Genomic DNA, 22,450 nt, shown 5'->3' on the forward strand with positions numbered 1-22,450 from the left:
GGCAAATACCTCCTGAGTGTGCTGCTGCGCTGGACGAGCTACAAGGCAGCCCTACTTTATTTGGGTTATGCTTTAAGAATCAAATCTCATTCTTATTTTCTCCCAGTACTTTTCTGCACTGAGTATGTCCCTTTTCCATGTCAGCTAAATACAGCCTTTGTAAGGTCATGAAATGACCATACATAATCTTTACAGTTCCCATGGTCCATTCATATACTTTCTCTCCAATCCTCATATCAATCCTGTGAACTAGCTGTATTGGGTCCAAGTTAAATGAGAGGAGAATGAAGGTAGAGAGCTGAAGTGTCTTGCTGAAGCTCTCCCAGCTGGCTGGCCACAACAACAGAACTGAAATCTGGATCCCAGACACAAAGCCCAGGCCACAGTTGATGGGGCACCAACTCAGCACAATTTTCCTCACTCCCATCAAGGGAGGTTTTATTTCTCCCTAGGAATCTGTTCATCATTGAAATGGGTTTGTTATCTTTCATTTAGTCATCCAACAAAATTATTGAGCACCTACTGTGGGGTGGACACTGGTCTAGATGCTGGGAATAAAATCAATGTTGCCCAAACCACAGGGGCCATCAGGCACATCATGACACAGTGTAGTAGTGGGGTGGTCCTTTCACTCACTGTAAACGGGAAACAGGGCTAGAAGAAGCTGAAGGAGTTTGCCCATGACCTGCAGAGAATATGCACAGCCTTTCAGGAATCGCTGGGATACTTCAGCCAGTGAATTTCATGCTGCAGCTTCACTGCCTGGAGTTTTTCTAGGAAGGAGGTCTCACTGTTTAGTGCTGTTTGAGACTCCTACATTCTCAGGCTCTGGCAACTGCATGCAGTGTTCTTTTCAGAAAATAATGTGCTTTCGTGTCCTTAAGGAGGGACCCCCTTGAGAAGCCAGGGGCACCTGACCTGGAGCCAAGGGGCAGGTTTGAAATGCTAATTCTACCAGAGGTCTGCTCACCTCTCTCTTCCTCATTGCAGTTTGTGGTGGGCCAGGATGGCACCTGCGGTGTGGTGTGTGAGCACTCCCCATTCGATGGCATTGTCCTGGTACAGTGTGTGGAACATCTGCTCAAGCACATGTGAGTCTGGAGGGCAGGATCCCTCCAGAGCAGCCATGGTGTCAAAACTGGACTGCCTAGCTAGGCCAAGAAAAACTGGGGTGGCCACATGGGGACTGCATTAGTCTGGAAAGTGTCTTAGTCAAAAATGAGTTTGCAAACTAGCTAGAATGAGACATTATACATTTTATCAGCCATGGATAGAAGGGGCCATCCAGGAAGTTAAGGAGAAGCTTGGCAAAGAATTTCCTTAGCTAAGAAGGAGCATCTGCTTTGACCAGGGGAGCTCCAATCAATCCCTATTGTTTGTCCTGAGTCCAGGATGGGCTGACTGATGACCCAGCACAGACATAAGGTTTCTGAGCTGCAGCTCTCTCCATCCTCTCAGGCTGGGTCTCTCTCCCTAGCTTCTGAGCTGGCCAACTAAGGGCTTCTCTTACCTTTAACACACTGGGATCCTTCCTCCATTTACCATTTCCCTCGTTCACTTTTTTTGGAATCTTCTCCATGATTCTAAGTTCTAAACCTCTTCCATGGGTTAGGATCTCTTTAGGATCTCTGAAAACCCAAACCAACCCTCACAAACAGAGCAACATAATTTGCTTCAATTTAGTCCAAGTGTTTTATAATTGTCATGGTGTAATGTAGTGAAACAGGAAAATGAAAAAATATATATTGGCTTTGCAGCCAGGTGGAACTGGATGGAATCCTCACTCTGCCACTTGCTAATCTGGGTGGGCTCTCTGAGCTTCACTCTATTCATTGGTGCAATGCTCTGGGGGCAGATCATGCCCACAAACCTCCAACAGCTGAGATGACTGCAGAGGGCAAAGAAACATGCTGCCTGCAGGCCTCAGCTCACAGGGCTGAGGAGGTCACCTCTCTGTGCCTGCAGGATGAGGAACAGCAAGAAGCTGGTCCGAGCTGACTCTGTCACTGAGCTGCCAGCCCCCAGGAGACTGAGGTGGAAATGCTCCCCAGTAATTCAAGGTTTCTTAGCCTCTTCAGCAGAAAAACTTCAACGGTAAGGAAAAGCCCAACTCGCCTTTGGGGTGATGCACTGGGGACCACCTGTGTTATCCTTCGCACCCTGGCTGCTGAGACTCCCTGAAAGGTTTCAGGGACCCCAGCTCCTCTACTACCCACTCCCTCTTGGAAATGTAGTCAGGCTAAAAGGGAGTTATAACTCTAGGGAAAATAACCTTGCCGAAGGATCCGTCATTTCCATAAAATGCAAACGTGGAGCTATTTTTTTTCAAGGGTTTCACCTGACTGAGCACAGTCAAGATGGGGAAATCATCCTGTTTGAGGGGAGTAATAAACAACTGGTTTGAATAGGTCATTTGAATCCAAGCTATTTCAATTTGCTTGAACTTTCACTGCATCTTGACAAGGAAGGTTTTATTCCCAAGAGCAGTTCAGGCCCTAACGGAGCCTGGGCAGGGGAGCAAGAACTCCTAACGGGATCCAGGCAGAGGGGCCAGGGACAGGTGTGGGCCCCTCTTGGAGAGCACAGAATTGACAATGGCAAGGTGTGAGGGGAGCCTTAGGCTGACAGCTGAGTCTGGATCTTGGTTGTTCATTCTCTCATTCAGTAAGTGAGCATGAGTGCATTCATTCATTCATTCATTCAACCAATGTGTGCAGAGCTCTAGTTTGTGCCAGGCCTGTGGTAAGGCTCTGAGAACAAAGAAATGAATGTGCCACGAGGCCTGCCCTGCAAACTTTAGTGGAGGAAGTGGATCCCCAGAGCAAAAATGTGTGATGCATTAAGTGCCAAAGTCAGACAAAGGCATACAGACATGAACCCACAGAGGACACAAGAGCTGAATTCTGCCAAGACATTGAGAGAGGGCTTTGCAAACATGGGCCTTGAAGGATGGAAAAGAATTTGTGTTGCAGGCATCTGGGGGTGGGGGGTTCATAAAAGATCCAGAGTACTTTGCAGACCAACAAGTAAGAGAATGGCCAGAGCTGGAGACACTAAAAGGAAGCTGGAGCCACACTGTGAAGAGCTTTATGCACCTTATGTTACAGGGCCTGGAAGCCATAAGGAGCCCTGGCAGATTTTGTACAGAGGGTTTCAGGGAGCCAGAGAGGAAACTGTGGGAATTGGGTAGGTGAGCTGGATAGAGTATGGCTGGGCTAGAGGCCAAGGGCAGGGAGGACAAGTCCCCTGCAAGCTGCTGTAGAGACTGGCTTTTGTGGAGGAGTGGCCTTAGGTGATCATTGATAAGGTGGTGTCCATATCTCAACTATATGCAGATGTTTGGGGATAAGCAAGCTCCTAGGAGGATGAGTTCATTGCTGAGCCCTGGGAAGAAGGAACCTGCACACTTTTAGGGGTTTGAGCAGGTTCCACTTGATCCTGAGGCCTCCAGCTCCTCTTTCTGGAGGATGGGGAAGTAGGAGAGAAATGGTGGGGACTGAGTGGGTAGAGCTTGAGCAAAAAGTTTCCAGGGGGCTGTGGTGACTCTGTGTTCAGCCTGTGTGGAGGCAGTGAGTCAACATGCCAGACCGAGGGTTGAGTTCCCATTGGAACTGGCTCTCTGAGTTCTGCTGAGACCCCAGAACCTGGCATGGCCCCACAAGAGCTGAAGTCCTGTGATGCAGAAATAATTCAAGGAGGGGCAGGCAGGGAGTGTCAAGTCCTGAGGGATGGAGTGTGTGAGTAGGGGCCCAGGTTGCTCCCCCAAGGCTCTACTTTTACATATGACTGATGGATGGATAGTGTGGACCTTGCTGGACATTGCTCCAGGGCGCAGTCATCCCAGACCCCAAGCTCATTTTGAAGGAGGAGACTGGTCATTATTGGGGTGCTCAAGGGTCTTGGTGTAGACTCAGGGAATCTTCCTGCTACTCTTATAATGGCTCCTGGGCAACAAAGACCTGAGCATGTCATCGCAGCCACAATAGCAGTGTCTGAGTAAAATGGACTTTTATTTACCGGCAAGCAGCCTTCACTGTGGTGCCAAACAGCCAGGCCCCACACCTTTCTTTCCAAAGCACAGGGGTGAGTCTCAGTGAGGAGATGCTACTTGTTGCCATCTGAGAAGTGGGCTTTTCCCTGTGCAGAGAGGGTTTGTGGATCTGGCAGGATGGCCAGGATGCCAAAAAATATACCCCAAAACAAAAAAACCAACAAAGATGCTGGACACACCTTCCCAAACACCTCAAATGAGTGACCTCTCTCAGGCTCACTTCTGTGAGCAGCGGGATTTTATTATTGTGTTTGTTAGAAGTGTTTTCCCTGCCCATGCAAATGTCTGTTCTGCTTCCATGTTCCTCCCTGCAGCCAAGCCCATTTTCCTCCAGCCCCAGAGCTGGTCCACTATCCTGCCCAGCCATACCTCATCTTCAGCTCAGAGTACCCTTGGTCCAGCACACCCTCTGCCACTTCCATATGTCAAGGACTGTCTCTGACACAATGATCCATTCCTGGAGGGCAGACACTGTCCTAAGCTTCTGGGATGGTAGGACATAGATCAGGCTCAAGAAATTTGGTTAGATTCTGTGATCTGTGCATTCTATTTTGCATGAAATAAAACCATCTTTTCTTTTTACCCACAGAATAGTAAAGAATCTCGACTTCATTGTTTACAAGTTTGACAACTATGGGAAGACATTCATTAAGAAGCAGAAATGCAGCCCCGATGCCTTTATTCAGGTGGCCCTCCAACTGGCCTTCTACAGGTGAGCAAAACCTGCCCAGAAGGGCTGACTGACAAGCTGCTCTAGGCCCTAGAGTCTAGAAGTACCCTGGATGGAGAAAGACTTTCTATGGGCTTAGAGGATGGGAGGATAACCAGGGCAGCCTGCTTGGTAGGAGGTGCCACCTAACTGGGATGCAAGGTATGAAACCTTCTCAGAAAAGAGAAGGAAGGATGTCATAGTTGGTCACTTGTCTGAGTGATGGCCCAGGGGTCCAGAGCACAAAGAGAAGGAACAAAGCTAACCAAGACCAGGGAGGTGATGGGAACATCAGATTGAGGAGATGCTCCTCCTCCAGATCCCATCCAGTCCACCTGGGCCTCTGGAGTTGTGATGTGACCTCCCATTATTCTGGCCTCAATAATGAAATAGAACTAGCATCCCTCAGTGGATCAAGTCAAAGATTTTAGATTCCTCTTTCATTTGTTCCTGTCTTTCACTTCCCACTGTGTCAGTTATTTTCCCTGTGTCTCTTTGCTCATCACATCCATTTCTACCTCTACCACCATTGGCTTCTCCCAAGCCCCTGCCATCTCATGCTCAGTCAACTGCAGCATGCTTCCTGGGGATCTCTGCTTCCAATCTTACCCACTATATCCTATCTTCATAAAACATGAACTTGGAAATATGAAAATCAGATTCTATCATTTACCTCCTTGAACCCTTCCAATGGCTTCCCACCATGCTTAGAACAAAGTCCAGGCTTAGAAAGGCTCCCTGGCCTCACCTGGGGTCCTCCCCAAAGCTCTCTCCCACCTCTAGACCTTTGCTGTGGCTGTGCCTCTGCCTATTCACCTGTCACCACCACTCTTCACCTGCCAGTTCCTTCTCACTACTCAGGTATCAGCCCTCAGAGAACCTTGCCACCCAGTTCTCTATCATACCAATTGTGTTCTCTTTTTCTTTCATGGCAATTGTTTTTCTTGTTCATTGATTTGGTTTTCTAGACTGTCTCTGCCAAGCATGACATGCTGGGTACCTTGCATGCCTGGCACAGAGCAGGCATCAGGTACTGAGTCAAACATGAGAAGACATCACAAGAGTATTAGCTAGGGGTGGCATAGTCAGGTCTGTGATTTAGAAAAACCTCTATAGTTGTAGGAAGTAACAGTTGAAAGTAGAGTAGGGCACCTGACTCAACTTTTATAGAACACTAAAACTAACATACAAAGCAGATCTTCCTCATGATAGGACTGGCTTCAGTTGGCTCCAGAATTCCAGAAGCAACTGTTCATAAACTGGCATGGCTAGCAAATGGCAGTTGTCCCACCAGATCTGCTTTCAGTTTGCAACACCTGGGGAAACAAGAAGTGATCTTGTCTAAAGCTGGAGCAAGGAAGTCTCACAAATAAGCAGGCAGCACCCCGGTGGACACAGAGTCCTGATCCTAGTGTCCCATGTGGGGCTGTAACTCATGGCTAAGGGAGTGGCCACTCTGAGCATCTGTCTTCTTACAAATCATTGGTAAAGTCTGATGTCACCCTGCATCACTGGGACACAGAAACCTTGCCAGCATAGAACTGTGGCAGGACCTGGTGTCTGGAACTGCAGTCATTGTCATTCTGATACTCAGATATCAATGGGCTGAAATGGGCCATGACATCAGGTCCCTGCTGGAGCTATGACTGGGGACTCTACTCAATGAGCACTTCAGAGCTTCAGATCCAAAGCCAAGAGGAACATACACAGAGCACCCCCTCCTCACATGATCTTTGCTGTCACTGGACATGGCCAGAAATGGTTGTGGCCAGATGATCCCAGACCTCATTGAAAAGCTAAAACATGATCTGCTTCCCATGGAGAACATTCTTCACAGTCTAAGCTTTAATAAATTAAAAAAAAAATGTATCTAAATTCAGCAAAACACTGGAAGCGGCCTCACTTGGGGTTGATCAGTTGCTAGCCAGTGATGGCATCTATTATCGTGTTTGGCAGAGCATTTTCCTCCAGGGGCCACAAAGATACAGGAAATGAGCTCCCTGCCCATGTCCTGGGAAAATGAGATATAAGTGTAATAGAAGTTTATTCACTTGCTCACCAAGCAATACAGAACCAGGCTGAATCAGACTTGGCCTTTTGCCCTCCTGGAGCTAACCCAGTGTGGCACAGGCATGCCCTGAGGAGGCCATGACTTGCTGTGTGATTTTGGGTTGTCACTGCTATTCTCTGACTTCTGTGTCTTTCCTTTCTTTCAACCCCTTTGTTTACTGACTGGTAAACAAAGATGTGCACCAACCAGCCAGGTACACAAGCCTAGGGGTACTTGCTTGGTTCACGTGCTTAAGGAAGAGACAGTGGCAGGGGCAGGGGCTGCTACTGTTCCCATCATAGGCTTTAAGAAGGAGAGACACAGCCAGAGTGTCCATGGGTCTGTTGGAAGCCCAGCCACCCCCAGACATTGCAACAGTTTACTCCAGTGACCACTGAGGCCCTTCCCTCCCTCCATCCATTGTTCATGCTTGACTTGTTTTAAATAAAACAGGATTCTCTCAAGGGTGTGGATGATGAATTGCACAATTATTCCATTCTGTGCCATTAATCAAACATTCATCAGGTCTTGTAGAAAATTCTAGCTTTCTGACCAGATTGGGATTTTTTTAAAGCAACCAGTCACTTCTTTATTTTATATCTTTGCAGTATCACCAGTGTATGGAAAGATACATAGCTCTTCATATTAGACTTTCTGACATTCATCTTTGGGGAACTGCCTCTAAAATTCTATTCAGGTTAAAATGAAATACTATGCCAAGTAAAGTCAGGACTGTAAAAATAAACCTGGCTGGACTATCATTCTCTCAGTATTTCAGAATACCCAAGAATGCATCACTATTTGCTATTCATCCCTCACTTGTGCAGGCTCCATCTCAGACTCACACCCACCTATGAGAGTGCATCCATTCGCCGGTTCCAGGAAGGACGGGTGGACAATATTCGATCAGCCACTCCAGAGGCACTGAGCTTTGTGAAAGCCATCACTGACCACAAGGCTACTCTGACAGTAAGTCCTACTCCATCTGGGAAGTCTCAAGGAGGCCACCAGTCTGCTTGACTCTGTGACGGTTAGCTCCTTTGACCTGTTTGTCACTGAGCAGCCTCTTAAAACTCCATATGCTTAGTGTCTGCCCTCTAAGACATCTGTCTGATCTGTTTCCAGGATTCAGAGAAGCTGCTGCTTCTGAAGGATGCTATCCGAGCCCAAACCGAGTACACAGTCATGGTAAGTGTTAAGGCACCTCCTTGCTTGAACTCATACTGTGGGCTGGGCCAGAGCTGGGTTCACCAGAGCAGGGCCACCACCCAAGCTGGATGAGAGCTGAGCCACCAACTGTGCAGCAACTTGGCAAGGCCCCCCTGCTTTTTGGAGTCTCCTTCTTATTTTTAGAACCTAGATAACACACCTCTCCTGCTTTCTACATGGATTTTACAAGAATACAATGAATGGTCTTTGAAACAACAACAATAATAATTGCACCAAATATGTATAGCAATTTATACTTTATACTACAAGAGAAGACAAAAGTGAGGGATTGTACCTGGGCTTGCCAAACTGTAGTGGCTTGTACACCTCACACAATCATAAGCGAAGCAGTGTTTATTCCCACTAAGGGAATAAATACTGATTTTGCCTTCTTATTCTTCATGTTTTTTAATACAGCTTGTAAATAAAAAGTCTTTCCTGAAAATTAATAGTGACATCAAAATTGTAAGGAAAATATTTCCCTAGTTTAGGGAAATAATTTACTTTCTAGCACTGCAAGTCAATACAAACGGCAGAGAATAAGCTATTACTGGGGCCAGTGATCAATATATTAATGGCAAATCATTCTAATACAGTCTTTAAAAAGAAAAGTTCACCAGATTTTACTCTATGTAGTTGAAAGCAAGTAAAATGCATATTTGGGTTTTAGAACTAGTCAGTGTAGACTTTCCTCTAATTCACTATGTTCTCTAATAAAGGTCTCTAATTCTGAAGAGTAAAATGTTTGTTCTGTTTGGGGAAAATCAAGCTTACTCTCAAAAATACTCTCAATGGATATTTCTTAGTTTTCTGCTTTATGCCAGATAAAGTGCTGAGTGTTAGGAAATAAACAATGTAGTCAATAAGCCCATCATTGGGACTTTACTGTGCAGTTAGCAGGAGAGGCCCTTAAATGATAAATCCAATCCCACATGAAAGAAGCCCTCAGGAAGTAGCAGAGAGCATGGAGGAACTGATCATTCTTCTGCTTGGGAAAGCTAAGAAGACTTCATGGAGGAGATGGTGCTTAATGAGACATGAAAGATGAGGAAGTACTTATAACAGACATAGAAGCAAAGGATGCCTCCAGAAGGCAACAGCATGTGCAAAGACAAACTCTTGAGAGAATAAGACACTTTGGAGGAAAAGCAAGTAGTTCAGTTTGTGCAAAGAACAGAGGAGTACCCTGGCTGGTGTGGCTCAGTGGATTGAGTGCGGGTCTGTGAACCACAGGGTCACCGGTTTGATTCCCAGTGAGGGCACATGCCTAGGTTGTGGGCCAGGTCCCTAGTAGGGGGCACATGAAATGCAACCACACATTGATGTTTCTTTCCATCTCTTTCTCCCTCTCTTCCCCTCTGTCTAAAAAATAAGTAAATTTAAAAAAAAAAGAACAGAAGAGAAAGAGAGGTCATGATTTTGGATTTTTCTGTCACAAAGCTACTCTGACGACCAGGTAGAAGGAGGACTGGTTGGAGCATGGAGTGGTCTGCCAAGAGGTAGCAACACTGATTATGTACAAGAACCTATATATATTTAGAAAGAGCTGGTATAAGAACTGAAGTAGACCAGGGATGGAGGCTGAAGAAGAAGCACAAACTCTTGATTAAATATGGTAGATTGAACACAAGGGTTAACTGTCACTCCCTCTAAAACCCTCACAAATATCAGCAAAGGGATTTCAAAATTTTTCTATCCTAACCAGAGGACATTTTTGTATTGCTTTTAGAGAGAAAGGAAGGGAAAAAGAGAAATATTGATGCAAGAGAGAAGCATCAATTGGTTGCCTTCCATATGTGCCTGGACTGGGGATTGTACACACCTGGACCGGAGATTGAACCTGCAGTCTTTTGGTTATCAGATGACACTCCAACCAACTGAGCCACACAAGCCAGGGCAGCAAAGGGATTTCTTAAGCCACAAAATATACTAGGAAAAAGAGAATAGAAAAGGAGGTGACAGCAAAGTTTCAGAGCTGAAAAGTAAAATAGGTGACAACTAATTTAGCAGATCTGAGGAAGCTGAAACCCAAGCAAATCATGAGGGAGGTTCAGAAGGCTAATAAACTACATTACAGGACCTCAGACATTGGAGGGTCCCACAAGTAGGGGTGCACCCAGCCAAGATGGATACACTTTGCTACCTTGCACAACCAAAACAAAGACAACAACAAATTTAAAAACAAAAACAACAAGAACTGCCAGAAAATCAAACTGTATGGAAGTCCAACAACCAAGGAGTTAAACAAGAAATATTCATACAGACTGGTAGGAGGGCCAGAGAGGGGCAGCCGGGGTGGAGAGGATGCTTGGCAAGGTGGCAGCTGGAGGACCATGTGGGCAAGATAGTGGCTGGTGGTCTCACATTTGTGTGCAGATAAACTGGGAGAAACAACGGGGGAGAAAGACAGACTGCACAACCCAGGGTTCCAGCATGTGAAAAGAACTCCTCAAAACCTCTAGCTGTAAAAACTTGTGGGGGTTGCAGCAGTGGGCGAAACTCCCAGCCTCATAGGAGAGTTCACTGGAGAGACCCATAGGGTCCTAGAATGTACACAAGCCCATCCACCTGGGAATCAGCACCAGAAGGGACCAATTTGCTTCTGGATATTGGAGGAAGTCCTCTAAAAGCTGGGGGAGAGCCGAGAAAGTAGCATTGTTCCCTCTCTGACCTTTCCCACAGATACAGTGCCACAATGCAGTGACATGGGCTGTCCTGCCCAGGTGAATACCTAAGGCTCTGCGCCTTAAAATGTTAACAAGATTGCCGAGACAAAGAGATATGGCCCAAATGAAAGCACAGATCAAAACTCCAGAAAAATGACTAAACAACAAAGAGATAGCCAACCTATCAGATGCAGACTTCCAAACACTAGTAATCAGGATGTTCACAAAGATGGTTGAGTATGGCCACAAAATAGAGGAAAAGGTGAAGGCTATGCAAAGTGAAATAAAGAAAAATATACAGGGAACCAAGAGTGAAGGGAAGGAAACCAGAACTCAAATCAACCATTTGGAACAAAAGGAAAAAATAAACATTCATCCAGAACAGAATGAAGAAACAAGAATTCAAAAAAGTGAGAAAAGGCTGAGGGAACTGGGACAACTTTAAACATTCCAACATCCAAATAATAGGGGTGCCAGAAGGAGGAGAGGAAGAGCAAGAAATTGAAAATTTATTTGAAAACATAATGAAGGAGAAATTCCCCAATCTGGAAGAGGAAATAGACTATCAGGAAGTCCGGGAAGCTCGAAGAGTCCCAAAGAAATTGGGCCCAAGGAAGCACACACCAAGGCACATCATAATTACATTACCCAAGATTAAGCAGAAGGAGAGAATCTTAGAAGCAGCAAGAGAAAAGAACACAGTTACCTACAAAGGGGTTCCCATAAGACTGTCAGCTGATTTCTCAAAAGAGACCTTACAGGCAAGAAGGGACTGGCAAGAAGTATTCCAAGTCATGAAAGGCAAGGGCCTACATCCAAGATTGCTCTATCCAGCAAAGCTATCATTTAGAATGGAAGGGCAGATAAAGTGCTTCTCAGATAAGGTCAAGTTAAAGGAGTTCATCATCACCAAGCCCTTATTATATGAAATGTTAAAGGGACTTATCTAAGAAAAAGAAGATAAAAAATATGAACAGTAAGAATGACAGCAAACTCACAGTTATTAACAACTACATCTAAAACAAAAACAAAAGCAAACTAAGCAAACAACTAGAACAGGAATGGAACCACAGAAATGGAGATCACAAGGAGGGTTATCAACAGGGGAGTAGGATGGTGAGAGGGGGGAAAAGGTACAGAAAATAAGTAGCATAAATGATAGGTGGAAAACAGACAGGGGGAGGGTAAGAATAGTGTAGGAAATGTAGAAGCCAAAGAACTTATAAGTATGACCCATGGACATGAACTATAGGGGGGGAATGTGGGAGGGAGGGGGTGGACAGGATAGAGTGGAGTGAAGGGGGGAAATGGGACAACTAATAGCATAATCAATAAATATATTTTTAAAAAGTTAAAGGAGTTCATCATCACCAAGCCCTTATTGTGTGAAATGTTAAAGGGAGTTAGCTAAGAAAAAGAAGAAGATCAAAACTATGAACTGTAAAATGACAACAAACAACTATTAACAACTGAACCTAAAAAAAAAAGACAAAAACAAACTAAGCAAACAACTAGAACAGGAACAGAATAACAGAAATGGAGATCACATGGAGGGTCATCAAAGGGATGGGCAGGGGGGAGAATAGGGGAAAAGGTACAGAGAATAAGAAGCATAAATGGTAGGTACAAAATAGACAGGGAGAGGTTAAGAATAGTATAGGAAATGGAGAAGCCAAAGAACTTATATGTATGACCCATGGACATGAACTAAGGTGGGGGAAATGCTGGTGGGAGGCAGGGTGCAGGTTGAAGGGGAATAAAGTGAGAAAAAATGGGAAAACTGTAATAGCATAATCAATAAAATATACTTTCAAAAAAGTAGGGGTGCATGTGTGACTGAAGAGGATTGGTTGATGATTTATATAAGAAACAGAGTGTTAGTTCCTCTCCACTACCCCATGCAGCCAGGCTAGTACCCTCCTCTTCCCCAAGGGTAGACTAGAAGGTTATCTTCTGGAGAGGTTGAAGAAGGACTCTAGATTCGGGGACACCAGGTACATCTGAGGGAGTGAATATTTTCCTCAAAATAGGGGATTAATTAAAGTTGGCTTACCTAATAATAAATCCTCCAGCCACTCAGATCCAGGTACACTGCTAACCACCTTTATTACCACCTCTCCCCAAGCAGGAGATTAAAGGATTTCTATGTGGTAAAACTGATCTGGCCAAGAGAACAGAGCCACAGATACTGACAGTGGGGGTCCCCAATGAAAAACCTAGCTATCTCACTTCGCATGAAAGTCCACCAGTTGAGAAACACATTCTCACTCTTCTACTTATATTTTCAGTGCTTTATTCTTAAATATAAATAGATGGCCATAAACCATCAGACATTGAGGAGAGCTGCTAACACAAAAGATTAAAACCAGTACAAACAAGTAATTTTGTGTCATTTAAAAAATAACTTAAAACCTAAATTGAATGAAAAGAATGCAGGAAACAGAAGGACTCATTAAAACTATAAATGAAAATCCTCTAAAACATAAGGGATGTTATTGCATTTATAAATAAAAATAAAATTTTATTTCTTTTTCAATAAATAAAAATAACTCAGGGAAAATATGGTGGAAATGTAATTGGCCTCAACAGCATCACTGGAAGGTGGAATATGGTGGAGCAATGCTTTCAAATTTTGAAGGATACATAATTTTTAACACATATTCCATACCCAGCCAAACTATCACCAAGTTTGAAGATAGAATAAGGATATTTTCAGACAGATAAGATTTCAAATTTTTTACTTATTAGCTTCTGTGTCTTGTAAAACTATTGGAGGATGTAGACCACTAAAGTAAGAATAAACCAGAAAAGAAAAGTAAAAGTTAGAGGATCCAAAAATAAGAAGATTCAATACAAGAGGTAGAGAAAGAGGATGATAGTAAAGGGAGATTCCAAGTTGGCAGCTGTTCAGCAGTCCATAACAGAGCAAGAATTGAGAGGAGAAATGAACCTGATAACTATCAGATATATTTCAACTGAGGGAAGTTTTATACTTCTGGCTGAGCACTTAGGAATCAACTAGTTATAGATATATAGAAAGCTCAGCAAGTGGGAAAAATAATAATTTAAAAGTTCTCAATTCTAGGGAAAACAAAAAAAGTTGAGTAAGGAAGGAAATCTAATCATAATACACTATGGACTCATCTGTGAATACTTGCATAATTATAATCATGGAAACACTGAATGTTGATCAAACAACAAAGAGTTAAAAATGTAACTATTGGGAAGGTGAGAGAGTGCAAGTGTATTGGGGGAGCAGGGGTACCAAAGAGTCAAAGTTCATCTTCTATCATAAGAAGATTATAGGTAAAACAAACAAATGCAGCAATGACTATCAAAGCATGTTATTTAGAACTAAGAAAGTAAATGTCAAAAGTGTTCTGAGTGGTTGCCTCTGTGGAGTGGGAATCAGTGCTGGCAAGGCAACATAAACCTTTGGTTTATTTGGGTTTTTAAACTATATAAATATATAACTTTGATAATTAAATGTTTAGGAAAAAAATTTAGAAAACTATTCTCCAAAGTATTGCCATAGGGCTATTTTGTGTTAACTGTTTTAAGTTGATGGGGACAACTAAAAAAATAGAGGATGGGGAGAGGACAGGTATGAAGACGCTTTATAAGTAAATCTGGTGCTTGGTTGACCATGCAGGGTAAGGTACAACGGAAAGAATCAAGGAACCCTGTAAATATCTAGCAAGTATACGTGGTAGTGGTAGTAAAGCAAGGAAATTACAGTGAAGGAGCAAATGTTGTCCAGACCCCCATTACATTTTTTCACAGCACCTTATGACTTCCCTCATAGCCCTTACCTCAGTTTTGATCACAAGTTTATTTGAATGGTTGGTTAATATTTGCCTCCCACCACACACAAGGCTCCAGTGAGGGTTGATCTAGGACCGCTTTGTTCTCTGTTGTCTTTCCAGTGCCCAGCAACATCAGGCACATAGTAGGTATTCAATTAAGATTAATGATGAGTCGTTTTACTCATTACTACTCATGGCTCTAATCCAAACAATCTGTTAAACCAATGCAAGTTGCCACATTGTCAGTTCAGAGAGGGTGCAAACAGGGGTGGGTTGGCTTCCTCTACAGATCTACAGAAATCAGCAATTAAACAGTTAACCAGAGAAATCAGAAGTGCACTCTACTTCATAGATAGGCTCAGTTCTTCCATTGTCCTAATGGGGCGTGGCTAAAGTGAGCTGTGGTTGTCCTCACTGATGTGGCTCAATCAGTTGGAGCATCGTCCTGTACACTGAAAGGCTGTAGATTTGATTCCCAGTCATGGCATATACCAGGGTTGTGGGTTCCATCCCAGGTTGTGAGGCCAAGAGAGGCAACCAATCAATGTTTCCCTCTCACATTGATGTTTCTCTCTCTCTTTCTTAAAAATGTCCTTGGGTGAAGATTGAAAAATAATAATAATAAAGTCAGCTGCGGTTGTATAACATGTCTTTTCAGCCTATAATTAGGTGCATTTGGAGAGACTAGGGCCTCTGAGCCATCTTTATGCATTCGTTCCCAACTGAAAGAGAATAGCTGTCAAAATCTCCAAATGTGCTTTGTAAATCTGAGCAAAGTTTGCTGTGATGGGAGGTTTCATCATATGTGGGGCTTTAACAGCTGGGTGGGCAACCTGCAACAATTACAACTGCCCTGGGGGTGACCCAGAGGTTATCACTGTAGGCCAGAGGTGGACCTCATGCCTGCATCAGCCCCCCAAAAGTTGTCCCAAATAAACATGTAATCAAAGCAAAACCAGTATGTGTCCTATACATGCAGCCTAAAGTGGGAAAGATGTAAAATACATGCCCTGGCCCACGGCTCCACTTTCAGCCATGCCACCACACTGAGTGACTCCTACATAGAGATTCTGGAGCCCCCATAGCAATAGTATCTTATCCTTTGATAAGAACTCAAATACCTTGTGATAAAAAGGAAAAAACCTTTCTCCATTTAATGAGCTTTTCCCTTGAAAATATCAGCTGGGCCTCTGCTAAGATGTCTAGTTTCTGCCTCAAAATGATTTCTTAGATTTTGAATCCAGTTGAGTTGAATTGATTCTGAGCCCATGAAATAGCAGCCAAGATTCAGGAACAGATTTAACACCCTCTATCCTCATTTCTAGGGCTCTGGCTAGAGGATCAAGTGCTGGTTGTGGTGAGAGTCTGCCCAGTGACAGCCTAGGGCACCCCTCACCATGTTTGTATAGGGCTTGGCAGTCCCTGGGCCCAGCACTTGTCCTGCTCCCCAGACTTCTTCACTATCTGAGAGGGTACTGAGGATGGCCTAGCAACTCTGATCCTTTCACTTATAGCACTAAGTGGCCATACATGGTACACGTCAGCAGTGACCATGGGAGGGACTCATGTTAGAATGCAGCTGGATCTGGACTCATCCTGTGCACATAACAATGCACAAGGTCCTAAGGAGCAGAGCCACATGTTAAAGCAGTCAGTCCTGGGCTGCCTCCCATACACACTGTCCGCAGCAAGTACTGAGTAACTGTGGCCACTGGAGTCACCATTAGCACTGTAAAATGGAGAGGAAGGGAGGAGATATCAGGAGCCCACTCTCATTTACTATTCTTTGTTCCTTACTGCCTAGGCCATAACAGGGATGGCTATTGACAACCACCTGCTGGGGCTGCGGGAGCTGGCCCGGGAAATGTGCAAGGAGCTACCTGAGATATTCACGGATGAAACATACTTGATGAGCAATCAATTTGTCCTCTCCACCAGCCAGGTACAGCCCTACTGTGGCCATTGCCCAAGACGCCACTTAGTGTAACCAGTGGGCTTTCTGTAGAGCTCAGTGAATATAGCCCACTGGTTGGATTCCAGAAAGTCCTGTATCTATATCTCATGAGCTCTGTAACCTGCAAAATGACCTAAATGGTCAGAGCACTGGTTTTCATCTAAATGGGAGTAATCACAGACATGACCTTAGTAGAAGAGGACAGGACAGGAAAGCATCCATCCTGGTGCCCTAACCATTATGCTTACTCTCTTTCAATGTTACCTCTGAAGCCTGACAGGCCTAGAATGAAGTCTTGACTCAACTACATGCAATGATGTAGGTAGAAAGCCCAGACAAGTGCCTGGTGTGGACAGGGCCCTCCAAGCAGGCCACAGCCATTATTATAAGGGGCCAGTGACCAACAGTAGGTGATTGGCTGCCAGCCCAGCATCTCCTAACCAGCACCACATTCTTGTTCTGTTGGAAGACCGCTATCACAAAGACAGAATGAAATCCATTAGAGAAAGGCAGCAGTTTAGGAAAGAAAGTACTGCCATATGTCAGTTTCCTAAACTCCACCTCATCTGTGAAAGGCTGGACATGAGCAATAAAAGGAACTCAAAAGTTGTGTTTGAGGATAAAAGTCCTCTCAGTAATTTGACTTTCTTATTACTGCAGTGAGCTCACAAATGTGACTAAATGGGGGCAGAACACAACGTAAATTCTTCAGGAAATCATCCATGGGCAAAAAGTGTTTTGGAATGGCTTTATGGCCTTTGGCTGTTGCATGGCAAATTTGTCTGACAATGAGGTGACTCTATTATCAAGACTAATGGTTTATTCTGCCCCATTAAAATAACCAGTGCCATTTCTGAAGGCCCGATTACACAGCACCAGAAACCTATGGGTTTAAAACAAACCTACCCTGCACCTGACCCAAAATGTGTTCTATTTTCTAGGTAAGACCAGCTAATAAAATTAATTGGAGTGTGGTGGTTTGGGTTTTTTTTTTTTCAACTGTAAATGAACATTTATGACTTAAATGCCTTCAGAAACAGTTTTCTGGGTTTGTGATCTGGATTACAAAATATTGGTGCTCTGAATTCAAAACATATTAGGTACACAACTAAAACTCCAATTGATGGCAAACATTGAAATACCCAGTGCTGGGTAATTGTGCATGACCAGACTGTGGGGAGAAAAATCAGACCAGCCAGGCAATGCTGACAGTAATTAAGGATATGGGGGAAATTGACAGAGGAGACAGGCCAGATTTCCTCCAGTTCATAAATTACTCCCTTTGGAAAGACATTGAACCATTGGGTGTCACCAGGGTGCCATTTAGTAAATTACTCTGATTGCTTCAGTGCCTCAAATGGCCCCCAGATGAAGAAGAGACTCAGCTGAGACCCAGCAGCAGTAAAATTTGGGAGCTTCTGACTCACCAAGAAGAGCAGATTTCACACCAGGAAATGGCTTATGGTCCTCTTCTCCTCATAGCATGCAGTTAGATGGATTTGTCGTTATGACTCTGGGTGTGGCCATCTATGCTGAAAGCAGTCAGTTGATTTGGTTAATTCAGTCAAATGCCCAGGTGGAAAATAGTTAGAGAAGCAAATACTCCACTGAGGACCCCGGGTTGCTAGAATGTACATCATTCTGGCAGGCTCACACACTGAATTTCAGAACAATCAGCTCCAGACCTGTCCTCTCCTGCAGGTACCCACAGCCATGGACATGTTCTGCTGCTATGGGCCAGTCGTGCCCGAAGGGTATGGTGCCTGCTACAACCCCCAGCCTGAAAGCATCCTTTTCTGCATCTCAAGCTTCCACAGCTGCAAAGAGACCTCTTCTCCCAAGTTTGCAAAAGCTGTGGAAGAAAGCCTGACTGAAATGAAAGACCTCTGCAGTCTGCCTCAGTCTGCTGCAGGCAAGCCGCTGATGACAAAAGAAAAAGCAACAAGGCCCAGCCAGTGCCACCAACCTTGACTCCTACCACTGCATATCACCTCCCCAAACCAAGCATTCTGCAGCTGCCAGACCCTGCTGAACCCCTGATTTCAACCCTCACCCTAGCTTTCTGCAGCTCCTCTGTTCCCAGGGCCAAACACCGACCACATTGGGGCATCACACAAAGTTGAGTGTCTGGAGGAAAGTGTCTCTCATTAGGCATGGAATCGTCATTGGATGTAGAGCTGCCCTCTGGCCTGTGCACTGATAAAATTGGTGATGAGGAAATCAAACCAGCCTGGTTCAGAAGTGGCCTGGGTGAATTGGGGAAATGCACACTGACTTCCCTTCACCGCCTCAGAAGCTTAATGTTGCTATTTGCTTCCCCAAAAGGACCTAGCATGTCTAGGTCACATTTTTGCCCAACAGAAGAATGAATCACCTTATTAAGTGAAATGTACCTAATGAATCATGAGGAAAGAGGTTAACTCCAGGTCATTACCTCTTTTCTTTTGGGGAGGAGTAGGGGGATTTGTTTTTAGATTCAAATAGTCTAATCATTCACAGTGGCCTGTGCTGAGCCATACAGTTCTGTAAGCTCTTAACTCCCCCCCACACACAGAGCTTAAGTTAATTTAAAATATAGTGACCTAGTCCCACAAACACATTTCACCTTTTACCTCCCAGGGATAGCTTTCAACTGAACTCATAAAATCTGATCTGGCTATTCTGGAAGGGGGAAAAAAAAAACTTGTCTGTCATTGCCCTAGAGTACTTGCTGCTCCCTGCTTCCCCAGGGGCCTCAGGGACAATCCCTGTTGAATAAACAGTGTAGCCCAGGGCAAGCAGTGGAGATGGAGGGAGGACCAGTACACTTCCCCAAGGAACCTGCCACTTCTGTTTTTCTGGCTGCTTTCTTACTCCCCTTCACACAAAAATGTGCCCCATAGGTACCTGCCTTTTAGAGAAGAAGAGAGAGGGTTGCATTGAGAGTTTTCTCTTGTTGTTGATTTGTTTTATTTATCTTTAAGAGATGCTTTTAAGAAAACTGTTGTGAAATTAATCTCAGTGGCCCAAGCAGGACATCCTTGGACAGATGGGTGGGTTTCTTTATGTGAGGGATGCTGTCCAGGGATTAGGACTTAAACCTACATGAAGGAGCCCAGAGCAGGACTCTCCTATGGCCTTAGGGGCTGAGGGATAGCTGGCCAGGAGGGGGTACAGCCACGTCCAGAGCCAACCCTGATGGAGGGCAGACAGTCCACAGAACCAGAGTTGAAATTGTCCCAAGAGGCTGTGATCATAGAGGAGATCTTCCCACTGGGGCATGTTTTTATGGGAAATCTAAAAGGACAAAGGAGTAGGAAAGCAGCCAGAAAAATCAAATGGCACATAACTGAGGCCACCTGTCTCTGACCAGAGGAACTGCAGAGTTCAGCTCTTATGGTGAGTTCCTGGGTAGGAGTGGGGGAATCCTAAAAAAGTCATCCCTACTCCCACCCCACCCCTACCCATCCTGCTGTGCTCTTTGACATTCTGAGCATTCCACTCTGGCCCAGGGACCCTGCACCTGTCCCTTCCTTGGGCCACTGTGCATGCTGTCTGCACTTTGACCTGTTTTGAAGCAGACAGGGTAGACATGGGAGCAGACATTTTGACCTTTGCTTAGCTCTTCAAAAATACATGCAGTCCCAAGCAGTCAATTCCATGAGACCCTGGTTTTAGATTGTGGACTTCTATTGAATAATCCTGGAGATTCCGGCATGGCCAATCAAAGTCATTGGTCTGTAGGTCCTTGCTCTGGCTCTTGGACATCCATCTTCCTGTGCCACTTGGGAAGTAGCAGCCCAAGAGTCTTGAGAATGTCTGGAAACTGCTGTCCACCTGATATAAGTTGACCCAAAGCCACTTGTCTGTCCTCACCCAAAGACCATAGTACAGATCTGAGTTCTTTTCTGGTTTCCCTCCAGGGATTTCTGGGCAAGTAGAGAGCTCCGGATTTGGGGTCAGGGATCCCTGCTGACTTTGGCCAAGAGACTCATCAAATGGGGATAAGAATGTCCCAACCTCGTGAGGCTGTGAGGATTGCCTCACATGTGTAAAGGCCTTGCACAAACAGATGGGCACTGGCACCCACTGTCAGGATGTTGTTTCCACAGTGGGCACCATGTGAGTGCTCTTTATTTCAAATATTTTATACCGATTTGAAAGAACCAAACTCACATCTGCCATTTTATGAGCATAGGGAAAGGGAACTGACTCTGTTTATTCAGATATTAACCATGCACTGTGAGGGCTTAGAAAAGTTTGATAGTGAAGTCTGGCAGGAGGGATACCTCCTCCCTCAGAGGAAGGGGCTGGAAGCTGGTCTTCCCCCTCCATGCACAGGGGGTGCACAGAGTCTTTATGCAAAAGCAACACTGAGCCATGGCCATGGGCATCTCTGTGGGGACCCTAGTAAAGGAGACTGTCCCCAAACAGATGGAAAATGAAACTTGAGTCAGTCATTTTGGGATAGTGCTGCATAATAAAAATGTATTTGGCCACCTTACAATACTGCTATGTTGCCAAAATATACAGTTATTTGAGTTCTATTTTTACAAAATAGTTTTAGATTTATGGCAATATGTACATGAGCATTTGTAGCCATCCATTCTAAGTTATAGTTTTGTGCTTTAAAGAAATATATATATATATGACTAAAGAACTGTATATTAAAAACACTATATTCAAATTATTTAAAGACTGTAAGTCTGTATTCAATAAAAAGTAATGCCAAGAAAGATGGTGTTGGCCATTGTTTCTACCCAGAAATGCTATTAAAATGTTGGTATAAATTCTGTGATCTGGGTCAACAATTCATTTGCCTTTATCTGAAATGTGTTAGCAGCAGTGGTGGATGTCTTTAGATACAGGGATCAAAAGAGAAAGGGGAGGAAGGAACATTAAATCTCTAGTGTGTGGTATACCATCATGGGGTAGGGGTGAGGAACAGAGAATCTTCACAGTGCTTATGATAAGGTTGACAGAAAGCTTGGTGTAGATTTGGGTATCTCCATTTAAGCCTGCACAAACATGCACAGCAAGAATGGAGTGGAAGGAAAAGCACCAGACTCAGAGGTGGGATGCCTAAAATATGAACCCAGCTCTACCTCTAACTTAACCATGAACTTTTGGGATATTATTTCACCTGTCTAACCTTCAGTTTACTCATCTGTAAAATGTGGATGTTGATATCAGCACTACCTACTTCCAGGGTTGTGGTGAGATGATGTAAGATGGTCATTTATGAAGACTTAGGAAGTGATATTAAAAAAAATTAGCATTCTTATTGCAGATTCACAGATACCTGTGCACACAGGTTCCCTCAGCCAGCATGGCCAAAAGACCATTCCAGATTGCAAGACTGGCTCCACAGCCACAATAATCCACACAACTAGAATGGAAATTCCTCCAAATAGAAACCAAATGCTTTTCAATCAGAGCCTAAAAAGAACCTCCAAATGTATGATTTGTGTGATTAGGATATGGAAAAGGCATCATTCAAAAAGATAAGGGCTAAGAATGCTCCATGGGGAATGGAAGGATTAGGAATTTTCAGGATCTAAGTAATGTGGGTTTGCTCTTACCACATATGAGGTCTATCTGGAAAAAGTCCAGCCATTGTTAATATAATGAGAACAGTTTGCATGACATCAATGGAACCTGATAGCCAAGAAGTGTGAACTAGAATGTGCATGTGTAAACAATGACAACTTCACGGTACTAGTCACTGATGGTGGTAGCCACTGTTGAGTGGGCATGTATACTATGTGGCCATTGCATTCAAAATGGGTGAGTAGAGCAATAAATCTGCACCAAATTTTGCATTAAGCTTGAACATTCCTCCATGGAAACTATTTGGATGATTCAGAAGGCTTTTGGGGATGATGCAATGAGTGCAACACAAATAAAAGTGTGATACAAATGCTTCAAAGGTGGTCAAAAATCTGTTGAAAGTGATCTATGTTCTGGAAGCCCTACAACCAGTAGAATACCTGAGAATGTTGAACGTGTATGGGCTGCAATCAACA

General features: G+C 44.2%; 1 protein-coding gene across 1 annotated transcript in view; it reads left to right on the top strand.

Annotated features, from left to right (window-relative positions):
• Positions 1-21,207, top strand: part of CHAT (choline O-acetyltransferase) — a 77,474-nt gene extending 56,267 nt beyond the window's left edge. Inside the window, exons 9-15 of the mRNA XM_045195915.2 lie at positions 991-1,091; positions 1,966-2,094; positions 4,641-4,763; positions 7,638-7,779; positions 7,936-7,998; positions 16,296-16,433; positions 18,147-21,207. Of these exons, the coding sequence (XP_045051850.1) occupies positions 991-1,091; positions 1,966-2,094; positions 4,641-4,763; positions 7,638-7,779; positions 7,936-7,998; positions 16,296-16,433; positions 18,147-18,416 (966 nt within the window). The 3' untranslated portion in view covers positions 18,417-21,207. The remainder of the gene's footprint in view (positions 1-990; positions 1,092-1,965; positions 2,095-4,640; positions 4,764-7,637; positions 7,780-7,935; positions 7,999-16,295; positions 16,434-18,146) is intronic.
• Positions 21,208-22,450: the final 1,243 nt, after the last annotated feature.

This window comes from Desmodus rotundus, chromosome 4 (assembly GCF_022682495.2).
Source record: "Desmodus rotundus isolate HL8 chromosome 4, HLdesRot8A.1, whole genome shotgun sequence".
In the NCBI taxonomy this organism is placed as follows: Eukaryota; Metazoa; Chordata; class Mammalia; order Chiroptera; family Phyllostomidae; genus Desmodus; species Desmodus rotundus.